The sequence below is a fragment of the Caenorhabditis elegans genome, chromosome IV, assembly GCF_000002985.6.
Source record: "Caenorhabditis elegans chromosome IV".
NCBI lineage: Eukaryota > Metazoa > Nematoda > Chromadorea > Rhabditida > Rhabditidae > Caenorhabditis > Caenorhabditis elegans.
In genome coordinates, this window is record NC_003282.8 from 14,233,723 (window position 1) to 14,244,986 (window position 11,264).

The window sequence follows — 11,264 nt, forward strand, 5'->3', positions numbered from 1 at the left end:
CATTTGCAATATTTAGTAATTTGAAGAGAAAACTACTAATTGTGAGTTTTATAGTTAAAACGTATTGATTTATTTTGCCACCCGTTTCATCTATCTTTCATAAGACGCTAAGAAATCATTTCCCAATCTTATTGATCCAGAACTTTGGACATTTTCAGAAAAGTAACTGCTTATCATATGTGGTTCAGACAACTATTTTACCAAATTCTATGTCTTTCAGGATGATCTCAATAAAATCATTTATAAGTTCATTAATAACATTTGGTTTTATTTTTCTCGATTTCTACGGTGGCTACTTGTGAAGAAGATAAAATGAGCAAACGTAGAATTGGCCTTGACACTTCGATTAATTTTTTTTAAGCAAAAATTGGAAAATTCTTCGTTATTCTCAATTTTCATAAAACGTTTTACCAATCAAAAGCCGACCAAAATTTATCAGTCGTCTGTTGCCCAAATATCAAAAATCCACCGTTTCATCTTTTTTTTATAAACTGTGCATTTAACTTTCATTCGTTCTGATTTTTTTCTCGTTTCTAATTTTCATTTCAAAACTTGTTTGAATATACTCAATTTAAAATATAAACCTTCATTTTCCCAACAGTAAAAATTGTCTTGATTCTAATAGAACTGAGCAAACGAAACGACGTCTTTCATATTAATGTCGTATGCCGGCCAACTATTGGGCAAATACTGAAATACTACCTTGTGTTAATACTACTTTTGCTTGAATACTACTATTGCTAGAATACTACCTTTGCTAGAATACTACCAAATTGCTAGAATACTACTATTGCTAGAATACTGCCATTGCTAAAATACTACTTTTGTTGCTTAAATACTACCTTTTCAGAAAATTTTATAATTTTATTCATTTTTTCATTGGAATTCTTATTAAGTACTATTTCTGGTCAGATATTTTGAATAAGAAATAATTCACACAGCATTTTGTATTGTGTTAAGCACTAAAAGTGGCTTGAACGGTTTTATTTTGGGATCCAATAGGAGAGTATTAATTTGTAGTGAAATAGGTTTAAATTAAGCTGTGGACCGTTCTCACAAAAATACTCCGATTTCAAAAATTGCCAATTTGTGATTGAAATGGTTGTAAAACAACAATAAACTAATTGCAGAATTCAAATATTTCTTCCCAGAGTGAGGTTGTAAATACCCACACTTGTTCATAGTTTTACGACTACAAATCGTCTCCTTTTTGTTTTGATGACACACAGTTATGGCTAACTGATTCAAACATATAGCTACTAAAGTATTTCACTTTCAAACACTATATCTACAAGCAAACATATTTGCTTATCAATATCAGCCATATTGGACACCTTAAAAACAAACTCTCACGATGGCTGAAGAAAAACTTTTTTTTTTGAATTTTTCAAGTTTTTTTTTAAGTTTAGGTATTAATTTGCTCTGATTTATCAAGATATTAAACAGCTATTTGATTTTTTCATACAATCTGGTTTGTCGCCTATTGATGGCGCTCTGTTCATAATCCCAAAAAAAACTTACAATTAGAAAAGTTATTTTCAACTTTGAACGGTGTTTACTCAAGAAACTTAAAAGTTAGAAAAAATTAAATATTGCAATACTGATAAACACACTACGAGCTACATTTCTGGTGTTAACCATTTTCCTGTATCTCTTCTGGTTTCTGAGCTACGTTGTGTTTATATACTCAGACGCTGTTAAAATTTCATTTCATACTATTCCAAACTCTAGCCTGTAGCTCAAATTTCAGTTGTCTAATAAAAATGCTGTCAACTGACAAAACATTTGTCGCACTATTTGGCACATTTGGTTTACTGCGAATAATGTCAAATGGTGTATTCTTGCAGACTTATGTTCAATTTGAGACAAAAACAACATAAATTGTAAAATTTTACTCTTTCAGGTTTCTTCACGGATACACAATGCGGATACGTAGAGAGAAGTTTTAATTGATTAAGAAATAAAATTATTTTCATATAAGTTTTTAATTGTTTCTTTAAAATTATGCTCACCATTTTTTCGCAAACTCATCTTGTGTAATTGAGCATACATAATTATGTAAGAATACACAATTTTGCATTACTCACATTAGAAAAATGTTCAAAATTAAAAACCAGATGTTTTGTCAGTTGACTGTTTTTTGATTAGACAACTGAACTTTGAATTACAGGCCAGAATGTGTAATAGCATGATGTGAAATTTTAACAGTGCCTGAGTGCATAAACACAACGTAACTCAGCAACCGAAAGAGATACAGGAAAATGGTTAACTGAAGAAATGTATGTAGCTTTAAACATGTTTATTAATTTTGTAATGTTTTATTTCTTCTACTTTTTAAGTTTCTTAAATGAGCGCCGTTCAAATTTAAAAATAACTTTTCCTAGCCTTTTTTGAGATTGAGCATCATCAACATGCGACAACAAGAATGTATGAAAATATCAAATAGTTGTTTAATGTCTTGATACATCAGAGCAAATTAATACCTAAACTTTAAAAAAAACTTGAAAAATTCAAAAAAAAAGTTTTTCTTAAGCCATCGTGAGAGTTTGAAGATGGGATATGTTTTTAAGGTGTCCAATATGGCTGATATTGATAAGAAAAAATATTTTTGCTTGTAGATATAGTGTTTGAAAGTGAAATACTTTAGTAGCTATATGTTTGAATCAGTTAGCCATAACTGTGTGTCATCAAAACAAAAAGGAGACGATATGTAGTCGTAAAACTATGAACAAGTGTGGGTGTTTACAACCTCACTCTGGGAAGAAATATTTGAATTCTGCAATTAGTTTATTGTTGTTTTACAACCATTTCAATCACAAATAGCTAACAACTAAAAGCGGAGTTACTTTTTGAGAACGGTCCACAGCTTAATTTAAATCAATTTCACTACAAATGAATACTCTCGAATTTGATCCCAAAATAAAACCGATCAAGCCACTTTTAGTGCTTAACACAATACAAAATGCTGTGTGAATTATTTCTTATTCAAAATATCTGACCAGAAATAGTACTTAATAAGAATTCCAATGAAAAAATGAATAAAATTAAAAAATTTTCTGAAAAGGTAGTATTTAAGCAACAAAAGTAGTATTTTAGCAATTGCAGTATTCTAGCAATAGTAGTATTCTAGCAATTTGGTAGTATTCTAGCAAAGGTAGTATTCTAGCAATAGTAGTATTCAAGCAAAAGTAGTATTAACACAAGGTAGTATTTCAGTATTTGCCCAACTATTGTACCATGCTCCAGATGTCAAATTACAATGGAATCCCAATCGATAAAATGCTCCATTTGTATCTTGTGATCCTGTTGGAAACTCTGCAATCTGACAATTTCCATCCTTATCCAACCATCCACCAGTAGTCACTTCTCGGCCCAACTTGTCATTTTTGTAATAGAACGATTGGCGGAAGTTTGAATTTTCCATTGAGAATCTTGTCGTGCAGGTTGTGGGCTCCATAAATGGTTTTTGGATTGTATACGGAACTTTTTTAGTCAATCCTGAACATGCTGTATTGCCGGTGGGGAATGCTGTCATTGGAGTACATGGACACTCTGAATAAGGAAATAATAGAATTGTTGAATTCAAAAATTAATTTTTCTACGGTTAATTTCTATAGAAACCATTAGATTTTTCATGATTCAAAACGCAACACAACACTTGCTGAAAATAATGTCAATTATTTGAAATGTAAGTGAAACATGCCTGTTCAAGTTTTTTGTGAAACAAGATTTTTACAAATCCACTACAAAAAGCAGTTCAAAATCACTTGCCAAACTTGGTTTGCTCACTTTCTCCAACACATGCACAGTTATATCCTCCGGAAAGGCATTTTCTGGTTCGGTTCCACTGCAAAAATTTGTTACTTGAATTTAACTTCTTACTGTTTCAAGTTCACAATATAGCGAGTTTCATTTTTAAAATATTAATGCTGAAGTTTTTTAACGAAATATGTTTTAAATGTCTTCTAAAAGTTTTGTATGCAAAAGTTGACAAATTCAATTCTATACTGAAACCTACTTCAATTTTATCCCTACTCTTTCCCCAGCTGCTCCACTCCGTCCAAACTCCGCCAGTCGGACAGCACCGTTTTGCTGGTGCACTTTTTGTGGCATTGGTGCAATGGAAAAAGTTATTAATTTCAACTGGAGAACCATTACAACAAGGAGCTTCAGATCCTCTGGGATAATTGCAGGCTATGGTATTACAAAGCATAGTTGTAGTGGGTTCACCTCTGAAAAATGAGGTTAGTATATTTGCAAAAAATAAAAATTTTTAAGTATGTTTGAATAAAAATAATTTACAAACTCAAACTTAAAATGGACACTGTTATTACATCCCCCGAATTACATGAAGAAGAATAATTGGATAAAGAACATCTAGTGATTTTGAAACTTAATTGAAACAGAGCACATATTTGAAACTAAACACGGCTTTGATAAAATCTTGAAAAGTTGGTTTATTAAAAACATTTGAGAATTGAGAATATTTGAGTTTGAAGAGTTTCAGAAATTTCGAATTTTATGTAATTTCTACAATTGTGTGGACCGTATGATCCAATTGGAGCAATCTTTTGAAACTTTCATAACTTTGTTATTTAAGAGAAGAAAAAACATTGATATGTTTCAATAAGATAGTATATAAAATAAACTTTTCTAAATAATAGTGTTTGGAGTTTTCTCTGTTTGGAGTTGTTTAATATCAAATTGAATAGTTTATTTTAAGAAAACAAATATTTTGAACTGCATTTGTGGAAATTATACAAACTACAGTTCAAAAAATCAATTTATTGGACCTGAAAAATGTCGGCTTGCCTCCTAACGTTGACTTACACGCAAGCACAATTCTTCAATCCATCCGACAAGCATGTTCTAGTATAAGTCAAATTGGAACAAAAAAATTTTCAAAATTCTAAAAATCAAAAGTGCCAAAAACCGGACGACCGGGCGCGAAATATGCCAGCCCTAATTGAAAACAATGCATCAAATTAAGCTAAAACTCTTGCTGTATATTAAACTTTGCTGAAACATCTTAAATCGTTATTATACTTATCTCAGAATGTTAAAACTTCAAAAAACCTTGAAACGGGTTTTTTTTTCAAAAATGAAATTTTTTTTTTAAAATTGTATTTCAATTTCAGTCACATAATCTTTTAAACTTACACGCAAGCACAATTCTTCAATCCATCAGACAGACAAGTTCTAGTATAATTCAAGTTGGAACAAGCTCCACAAGTAGTTGCACACACTCCAGTTGATGTCCATTCTGACCATATTCCTCCTGTTGGACATATTGGACAATCTGCTGCATTTGAGATTTGCAACAGAAACACGAAAAGTAAAAGCTGTTTCAGCATTTTGGAATTGCCAAAGTTGTTGTGTTCTGATTCTCAGGAAAAAGCTAGACATTTAATAGAGATTTCCGGGTATTTATGTCGATTACTTCAAAAGTTTAAAAACGATAAAAAGAACAAGAATGGGGTTGAGAAGATAAATATTGAAATATTGGGCGGCAACTTTATGTTCAGTTCAAAAGTTTGAAAAAATGTAATGTTTCATCATGCTCATATTATTTTTAGTTTGGAAATAAACAGTATTCATTGGTGCATTGTTAAGAAAATCAATTAATTTCTGTTCAAAAAGAATATGTGTCATTTCTGTTATCATTTCTTCAGTAATTATAGGTAATTGGGAAAGCTTGCCTTTCAATAATTTGATAGACCATGTTTTTAGCGTCTCATGAACGTTTCACTGGTGAAGTTGGTAAATTATGTAGACACCAGGAAACAGTAAAGAAATCAGGAATTTTCAATAATTTTTCAAAACCTTATTATTAATTCTTTCTATTGAGTAATCAAAACTTTTAGCTGTTTTAACAAACTCATACAAGGACCGGTTTTTTTTTGTCGATTCGTTGATCTCATCTCTCTCTTTTCTTTTTTTTTCTGGCCGGAAAAGTAAATCGAAATGGCTTCATATTGTATAAAGTGACTGAATACTATAACAATATCTTCATTACCCAAAATAATTTCAAAAATACAAGTTTTATTCATCGTTAATAATTCCGAGTGCAGAGAAAAAAGTTTCAAAGAGTTTTTGAAACATTGCAGCTAATTGTTGAACGATTTGCTCAACGGACAGCTCAACAGAATACCAATTTCCTGAGCATGAACTAGGAGCAGTTGCAAGGATAGAAGCAACAGTAGCAGAAATTGTGGAGAAAACATTCGAATCGTAGGAAGAGCTCAAAATTTCGCTTAAAATTGAGCTCACAGTGTTGGTAGGCAGAGATGATGCTGAAAATGTGCGGCATAATTTAGGTGATGTGGAAAACACATATTGAGCATGGGGTTTTAAACAAATATTAAAAATACTTGAGAAACAGTGAAAGTTTTTTTACTTGTTTTTTTTTAAAGAGTATTAGGAATTATACTACACTCAAAATAAGAAAACTGCGTGGTGTGTACTACAGAAAACCTCATAATTAGGCCCCGCCTTTTTCTCGTCCACTCACGGAGAAAAGGCAAAAATTTGGGGACCAACCAATCTCAGGCCGCCGACATCCTACGGGTTCCGCGCGCCGCTATGTTTAACTCGCTGTGGGTGTGGCGAGCTGTCTCCGCCCGCTGCGAGTTAAACATAGCGGTGCGCGGAACCCGTAGGATGTCGGCGGCCTGATATTGGTTGGTCCCCAAATTTTTGCCTTTTCTCCGTGAGTGGACGAGAAAAAGGCGGGGCCTAATTATGAGGTTTTCTGCAATACACGCCACGCAGTTTTCTTATTTTGAGTGTAAAATCACAAAATCTTATTGCAGTAAAAACGAAATATTTTAAAATAGAAAATTCTGAAAAAAATTAAACTTTCAAAACGTTTTGAGATTTTAAACCACGGTAATCGGGAAAGTTGTCACTCAATGTTTGGTTTTTCGAATGTTTTACTTTAAAAAGTTTTAGAAACAGAAACATATTTTTTTTATTTTCAGAATACTTGGAAATTGATTTTTGCGAACTATTCCTAATGTATCACCGTGTTCAGAAAACATTGTGAAATCATTCATTTTATTCGTTTTGTAAAACAATTTTTTTCATGTGTTCTGTACAAGATTAGGCTAAGAGGATGCGGTATTACTGACTATGAGTAGTCATAAAAAGATGAATTTAAATACTGAAAAAAGATATGTCTAGGCACATTTTAGAATGATCCTTGTATTTATTGTAATTTTTAAACTTATTAAATTTTAAAACAAATTTCCACAGGTTTTTTGCATAATTAGGGAAAAAAAACTTCTAAAAAAGTTAGATGAGTGGTTTCAATTTGTTAATGGCTACAAATTTTTTCAAAATATGTATATTTGCACGTTTTCTGAACCAACTTTGTTCTGGCTGCTCAGTGACTCCATCGCTGTTCTCTACAGCTTTCCCACCAATTCCTAGATCTGAATTATCGCAGAGACTTTTATCAATCGAGTTGGGGAAACAATTTGGATCTGTTGTTTTTGATGAGATTTCCTGAACGAATGCATTCATCACAATAAAACTGATTACCTATATTCTAGTAATATCTTTGTAAAACTTGTGAAACAGCAAAAGATTTTCAGGATTTTTTTTTAATTTACAAAGCTTACAGGAGAAGAGGTTCCCGTTGTTCCTCGAAATACAGCACATATTAGAATTAAAAATATGAATTTACAGGTTTTCATTTCGAATTGTTGAGAAAGAAACTAGCTTTGTTAGTTTGATTCGACTTTTCTTTTTTTTATAACAGATACTGTACCAGTTTTTATTGACAACAAATGTTCTATTATTCCCTGAAGTTTTTTAGATGCAAATCATGTTTAAAAAACGACAAATCATGAAAATCATGATTTTTAATATTTTGGGCAAAAGTTAAAGAAAGTTCGAAAAAAATGTAAAGAACCTAGGACAAACAAAAAATTCTGATGTTTTAGTTTATTTTTAAATTTATTCCAGTATAAGTTTCCGGTGTTCAAAATTGTATTTCGCAAAGAAAATTAAAAATTAAAATATTACATTTTCTCAATAATGTGAGCTCTTAAAAACTACCCAATTTTTAATAGATATTTTGAAAATTCGATTTCTATCAATTTTTGACTGTTTCGCGTTGTTCATATAAGCTCACCGAAAAACTAATTTTTAGTGGTGTTTTCATTCAACAATTTAATTGAAACATGAATTATCTGCGGACTCTATGATTGCAACTTTTTAACAAACTTTTGTCATAAGCGCAAAAAATGTTTTGCTGTTTCACAATTTTTTCATAACTTCACGGGTTCCATCAAACATTTGATTGCTCTGCCGCAATTAAAGCTGTTGGTAAAACTTTTTAAAAATGATGTAAAACAGAAGAACGTTCACAAAAATATTGTATCTCTAAATATAAAGGAGCAGTTTTTTTTTAGAAATTATTACGAAGTCATAAACACAAACTTGCATACTAATTTCCAAATATCTGTTCAAAAAATCTGTCTCTGACATTTAAAAAATGTTTTAATACCGTTTAAAACTCCTAAAAACACATAATGTTTTATCACAGTTTCTTGAAGGCGTTGAGTTTGTATCCTAACAGTGAAAAAAATACAGAAACATCACTCATTCAGTAGAACTGTATTAAAAGCTGCTGATTTAAAATAAATCTAGTGCTAAAGAAAGAAGAAAAGTGTCTAATGAACTTTCGCTCATTTTGAGAGAGAGAAAGTGAAAACTGTGAAACAGTAAAATACTTTATTTTTAATTTAAATTTTTTGGCAAAACATACCATGTAACATTTTATTGGATTTTTATTATGGTTCAAATTTTGTCATATATTGACTAGTGAGTTTAAAAATTTGGTTCAGAATTTAAACGTGTCGCATGGTAAAATTAACTTTCATGTTTCAACTTGCGGATAAGTAGAGTGCAAAAAAACCATTTTTATTAACGACGTTGTATAGGAATAAAATTTCCAGTTATAGTTTTTCAGAATTCAAAAACACAATAGTATACAATTCCAACACGTCATAAAGTATGTGTTGAATTTTGTTTTAGACATGTTATACATAATTTAATTTTAAAATAAATGTGAACCAATTATTCATTACCCCAAACAAAAACTCAAGAGCATTGATTTTCACCCAAAGTTATTAATTCCAAGAGCAGAAAAGAAGCTTTCAAGGATTTGTTGAAACAATGCAGTGATTTGTTCGAAAAATTGCTGAAAAGCCAGTTGAGCGGAGCGCAACGTTCCCGAGCATGAGCTTGGAGTAGTTGTGAGCATGGAAGTAACAGTAGAGGAAAACTCCGAAGGATAGGAAGAGCTCAAAATTTCGCTTAAAATTGTGCTCACAGTGTTTGTAGATGGAGATGATGCTGAAAACAAAATGTTGAATTGTGATTATTTTTGTGATAATCCTTAACGATTTTAACAGATTTGAGAAACAGTGAAAATTAAAAAATAGTGGAAATATTCTCTAAAGTTTCCGAAACTAATTCAAACTTATTTTTTGTAGATTAAAAAAATATTCCAAGAATCGCAAGAGATTTAAAATTTTTCAAAAAGTCTTAGTAAACACAAAAAATTAAAGTTAAAAATTCAGTTTCGCAAAAACAGTTCTTATAGTTAAATGGAAGTGAAACATTTTTCGATACAATCTAATTTTAAAAGCATTTGTTCTGAATTTAAACCGCAAATTAAAATATTTACCTTCTACAGGATCATTTGTAGTTTCTGGCACAATTGGTGACGAATCGGAGGAGCCAGAACCAACTGTGCTAGATTGTTCAGAATTACCATTTGTGGATTCTGACGGGGAAGTATCTGAAAACAAAAGAATGTGACTAAATTATTTTTACAAAACATTGAAAAGGTTATGAAAACATAGTGAAACAGTTTTTTTTTAAAAACACACTTTGTTTACAATTTTGCGACAATTCTAACCGATTATTTACCAGAAGGATTTGTAGCTTCTGGCACATTTGGCGATGTACTATCAGAAGGGTTTCCTGTTTTGGAGCCAGTTGTACTGGATTGCTCTGAGTTACCGTTGCCGTTTGTTGATAGATCTGTGCTGACAGTGGAAGTTGGTCACGGAATAGTAGCAGTAAAACTTTACATTTAAAACAACATAGTGAAACATTATTGTTTAGGAAAGAAACTATTTTTTGAATGTTAAATGTTATAAAACATTTTGAGAAATCAAGAAAACAACTTTTGAAAATGTTATAAACTAGTTGAAACTGATTTTATTTCGAAAAAATGTATATATTGTGAAAATTAAAAACTCTGTTTCAAATTGTTAATATTTTGTAATCAACATCACATATCTCTAGTCCTATGTAAATCCCACATAACATGCACAAAAATAACAAACCTTGCCCAGGCGCCTCAGTGCCTCCACTTCCGTCTTCTAAAACTTTTCCACCAATTCCAATATCTGGATTATCGAAGAGATTTTTGTCAACCGTGTTGGAAAGACAATTTGGATCAACTGTTGTTGTTGAGATTTCCTGAACGGTACTGAATTTAGAGGTTCACTAATTATTTATGATCTTGTACCATCTTTGTATAACTAATGAAACAGCAATAAAATTTCAGTAAAATTTCAGATTTTTTTTCACAAGCTTACCAGAGAAGACTGTCCAGAAGCATCAGGAAATACAGCACATATCAGAATTAAAAATATGAAATCACAGAATTTCATTTTGCAATGTTAAAAAACTAGATTTCCGAGATTTCCTTTTTCCAAAACTGGAATACTGTATCAGTTGACAACAAAAGCTTTTTCTTCACAGGTTTTCAAATGCAAATCTGGTGAAAAATGACGGCAAATTATGATTTTCGTGTAGTCTCTTGGGCAAAAGTTGAAACAAAATTTCGGAAAAAATATTTTTCGCTGTTTGAGTTTCTTTTAAACAGAGTTAGTAGCCAAGCAAACCGTATGAAAACATTGTGAAACAGAAAAAATTATTTATTTTGCAAAAATCCCACAGTTTTAAAACTCAGCTATTAGAAGCTGAGTTACAAGTGGACAAAATTCGTCACTGTAATGATGACAAGCATTAAACTTTTAGCAATAACAAAAAAATAAGTAAAAACTGAGAAACAGTGCAAACTATTTTTTTTAGATAGATTTCAATTTATCAAATGTTATGATTTTTTGGTCAGTCATTTTGTTATACAATATGATTACTAATTTCAAGCAGTGCCTGTGAGACTTTATGGGAACATTTTGAAAAAATATAAGGTTTGTGGATACAAATAACACGACAAT

The 11,264-nt window shown here is 31.1% G+C and overlaps 3 protein-coding genes, 44 non-coding genes and 1 pseudogene across 49 annotated transcripts; 21 read left to right on the top strand and 27 right to left on the bottom strand.

Moving 5' to 3' along the window:
• The first annotated feature begins 126 nt into the window (after positions 1-126).
• Positions 127-147, top strand: 21ur-6094. Its single transcript, NR_058659.1, has one exon.
• A 367-nt stretch (positions 148-514) lies between these two features.
• Positions 515-535, top strand: 21ur-1703. Its single transcript, NR_058660.1, has one exon.
• An 83-nt stretch (positions 536-618) lies between these two features.
• Positions 619-5,354, bottom strand: Y64G10A.1 (uncharacterized protein; the record flags this gene model as incomplete). The annotated part of the gene is made up of 5 exons (NM_070331.2): positions 619-690; positions 3,200-3,552; positions 3,772-3,847; positions 4,019-4,232; positions 5,161-5,354. The coding sequence occupies 5 exons, from the start codon at positions 5,352-5,354 to the stop codon at positions 619-621; spliced, it is 909 nt and encodes a 302-aa protein (NP_502732.2).
• On the bottom strand, positions 3,634-3,654 carry 21ur-2314. Its single transcript, NR_058661.1, has one exon.
• 21ur-7295 lies at positions 3,928-3,948 on the top strand. The gene has a single exon (NR_058662.1).
• On the bottom strand, positions 4,338-4,358 carry 21ur-6282. The gene has a single exon (NR_058663.1).
• Positions 4,341-4,361, bottom strand: 21ur-11183. The gene has a single exon (NR_058664.1).
• Positions 4,665-4,685, top strand: 21ur-7753. The gene has a single exon (NR_058665.1).
• Y64G10A.12 lies at positions 4,827-4,892 on the bottom strand (annotated as a pseudogene). The gene has a single exon. A coding segment is annotated over exon 1 (66 nt).
• Positions 4,960-4,980, bottom strand: 21ur-1179. Its single transcript, NR_058666.1, has one exon.
• Positions 5,020-5,040, bottom strand: 21ur-5011. Its single transcript, NR_058667.1, has one exon.
• Positions 5,355-5,593: 239 nt separating the features above from the next.
• Positions 5,594-5,614, top strand: 21ur-11448. Its single transcript, NR_058668.1, has one exon.
• On the top strand, positions 5,595-5,615 carry 21ur-1629. Its single transcript, NR_058669.1, has one exon.
• On the top strand, positions 5,599-5,619 carry 21ur-10337. The gene has a single exon (NR_058670.1).
• A 100-nt stretch (positions 5,620-5,719) lies between these two features.
• On the bottom strand, positions 5,720-5,740 carry 21ur-1117. Its single transcript, NR_058671.1, has one exon.
• A 167-nt stretch (positions 5,741-5,907) lies between these two features.
• 21ur-10055 lies at positions 5,908-5,928 on the top strand. The gene has a single exon (NR_058672.1).
• 21ur-2976 lies at positions 5,909-5,929 on the top strand. The gene has a single exon (NR_058673.1).
• 21ur-1234 lies at positions 5,913-5,933 on the top strand. The gene has a single exon (NR_058674.1).
• Positions 5,934-6,025: 92 nt separating this feature from the next.
• On the bottom strand, positions 6,026-7,710 carry Y64G10A.10 (uncharacterized protein). 2 transcript variants are annotated; one of them, NR_058677.1, is made up of 3 exons: positions 7,623-7,662; positions 7,371-7,506; positions 6,043-6,293 (listed from the first exon to the last, which is right to left on the bottom strand). NR_058677.1 is itself a non-coding variant. In NM_001268872.3 (2 exons), the coding sequence occupies exons 1-2, from the start codon at positions 7,660-7,662 to the stop codon at positions 6,043-6,045; spliced, it is 291 nt and encodes a 96-aa protein (NP_001255801.1). In that variant the 5' UTR covers positions 7,663-7,710; the 3' UTR covers positions 6,026-6,042. The 2 variants fall into 2 exon arrangements, 1 of the variants encoding a protein (NP_001255801.1); NM_001268872.3 differs by lacking the exon at positions 7,371-7,506 and having other exon boundaries at positions 6,026-6,293; positions 7,623-7,710.
• 21ur-8492 lies at positions 6,035-6,055 on the bottom strand. Its single transcript, NR_058675.1, has one exon.
• On the bottom strand, positions 6,038-6,058 carry 21ur-12419. Its single transcript, NR_058676.1, has one exon.
• On the top strand, positions 6,123-6,143 carry 21ur-13945. The gene has a single exon (NR_058678.1).
• 21ur-6300 lies at positions 6,891-6,911 on the bottom strand. Its single transcript, NR_058679.1, has one exon.
• Positions 7,514-7,534, bottom strand: 21ur-10217. The gene has a single exon (NR_058680.1).
• Positions 7,711-7,984: 274 nt separating the features above from the next.
• 21ur-6976 lies at positions 7,985-8,005 on the top strand. The gene has a single exon (NR_058681.1).
• A 72-nt stretch (positions 8,006-8,077) lies between these two features.
• On the bottom strand, positions 8,078-8,098 carry 21ur-9937. Its single transcript, NR_058682.1, has one exon.
• A 24-nt stretch (positions 8,099-8,122) lies between these two features.
• Positions 8,123-8,143, bottom strand: 21ur-13869. The gene has a single exon (NR_058683.1).
• Positions 8,144-8,155: 12 nt separating this feature from the next.
• 21ur-1577 lies at positions 8,156-8,176 on the top strand. The gene has a single exon (NR_058684.1).
• A 118-nt stretch (positions 8,177-8,294) lies between these two features.
• On the bottom strand, positions 8,295-8,315 carry 21ur-10826. The gene has a single exon (NR_058685.1).
• Positions 8,304-8,324, top strand: 21ur-13687. Its single transcript, NR_058686.1, has one exon.
• On the top strand, positions 8,306-8,326 carry 21ur-1716. The gene has a single exon (NR_058687.1).
• Positions 8,327-8,584: 258 nt separating this feature from the next.
• Positions 8,585-8,605, top strand: 21ur-13295. The gene has a single exon (NR_058688.1).
• Positions 8,606-8,660: 55 nt separating this feature from the next.
• Positions 8,661-8,681, bottom strand: 21ur-7723. Its single transcript, NR_058689.1, has one exon.
• 21ur-12353 lies at positions 8,665-8,685 on the bottom strand. The gene has a single exon (NR_058690.1).
• A 244-nt stretch (positions 8,686-8,929) lies between these two features.
• On the top strand, positions 8,930-8,950 carry 21ur-13501. Its single transcript, NR_058691.1, has one exon.
• On the top strand, positions 8,932-8,952 carry 21ur-11040. The gene has a single exon (NR_058692.1).
• 21ur-3957 lies at positions 8,933-8,953 on the top strand. The gene has a single exon (NR_058693.1).
• Positions 8,936-8,956, top strand: 21ur-15626. The gene has a single exon (NR_058694.1).
• Positions 8,954-10,735, bottom strand: Y64G10A.2 (DUF148 domain-containing protein). Its single transcript, NM_070332.5, has 4 exons — positions 10,620-10,735; positions 10,365-10,500; positions 9,698-9,811; positions 8,954-9,363 (listed from the first exon to the last, which is right to left on the bottom strand). The coding sequence occupies exons 1-4, from the start codon at positions 10,692-10,694 to the stop codon at positions 9,125-9,127; spliced, it is 564 nt and encodes a 187-aa protein (NP_502733.2). The 5' UTR covers positions 10,695-10,735; the 3' UTR covers positions 8,954-9,124.
• 21ur-9524 lies at positions 9,117-9,137 on the bottom strand. The gene has a single exon (NR_058695.1).
• On the bottom strand, positions 9,121-9,141 carry 21ur-14612. The gene has a single exon (NR_058696.1).
• On the bottom strand, positions 9,816-9,836 carry 21ur-9396. Its single transcript, NR_058697.1, has one exon.
• 21ur-229 lies at positions 10,065-10,085 on the bottom strand. The gene has a single exon (NR_058698.1).
• Positions 10,168-10,188, bottom strand: 21ur-8631. Its single transcript, NR_058699.1, has one exon.
• On the top strand, positions 10,324-10,344 carry 21ur-927. Its single transcript, NR_058700.1, has one exon.
• 21ur-2614 lies at positions 10,507-10,527 on the bottom strand. Its single transcript, NR_058701.1, has one exon.
• Positions 10,736-10,884: 149 nt separating the features above from the next.
• On the bottom strand, positions 10,885-10,905 carry 21ur-4694. Its single transcript, NR_058702.1, has one exon.
• Positions 10,906-11,031: 126 nt separating this feature from the next.
• 21ur-3714 lies at positions 11,032-11,052 on the bottom strand. Its single transcript, NR_058703.1, has one exon.
• Between the last annotated feature and the right edge of the window lie 212 nt (positions 11,053-11,264).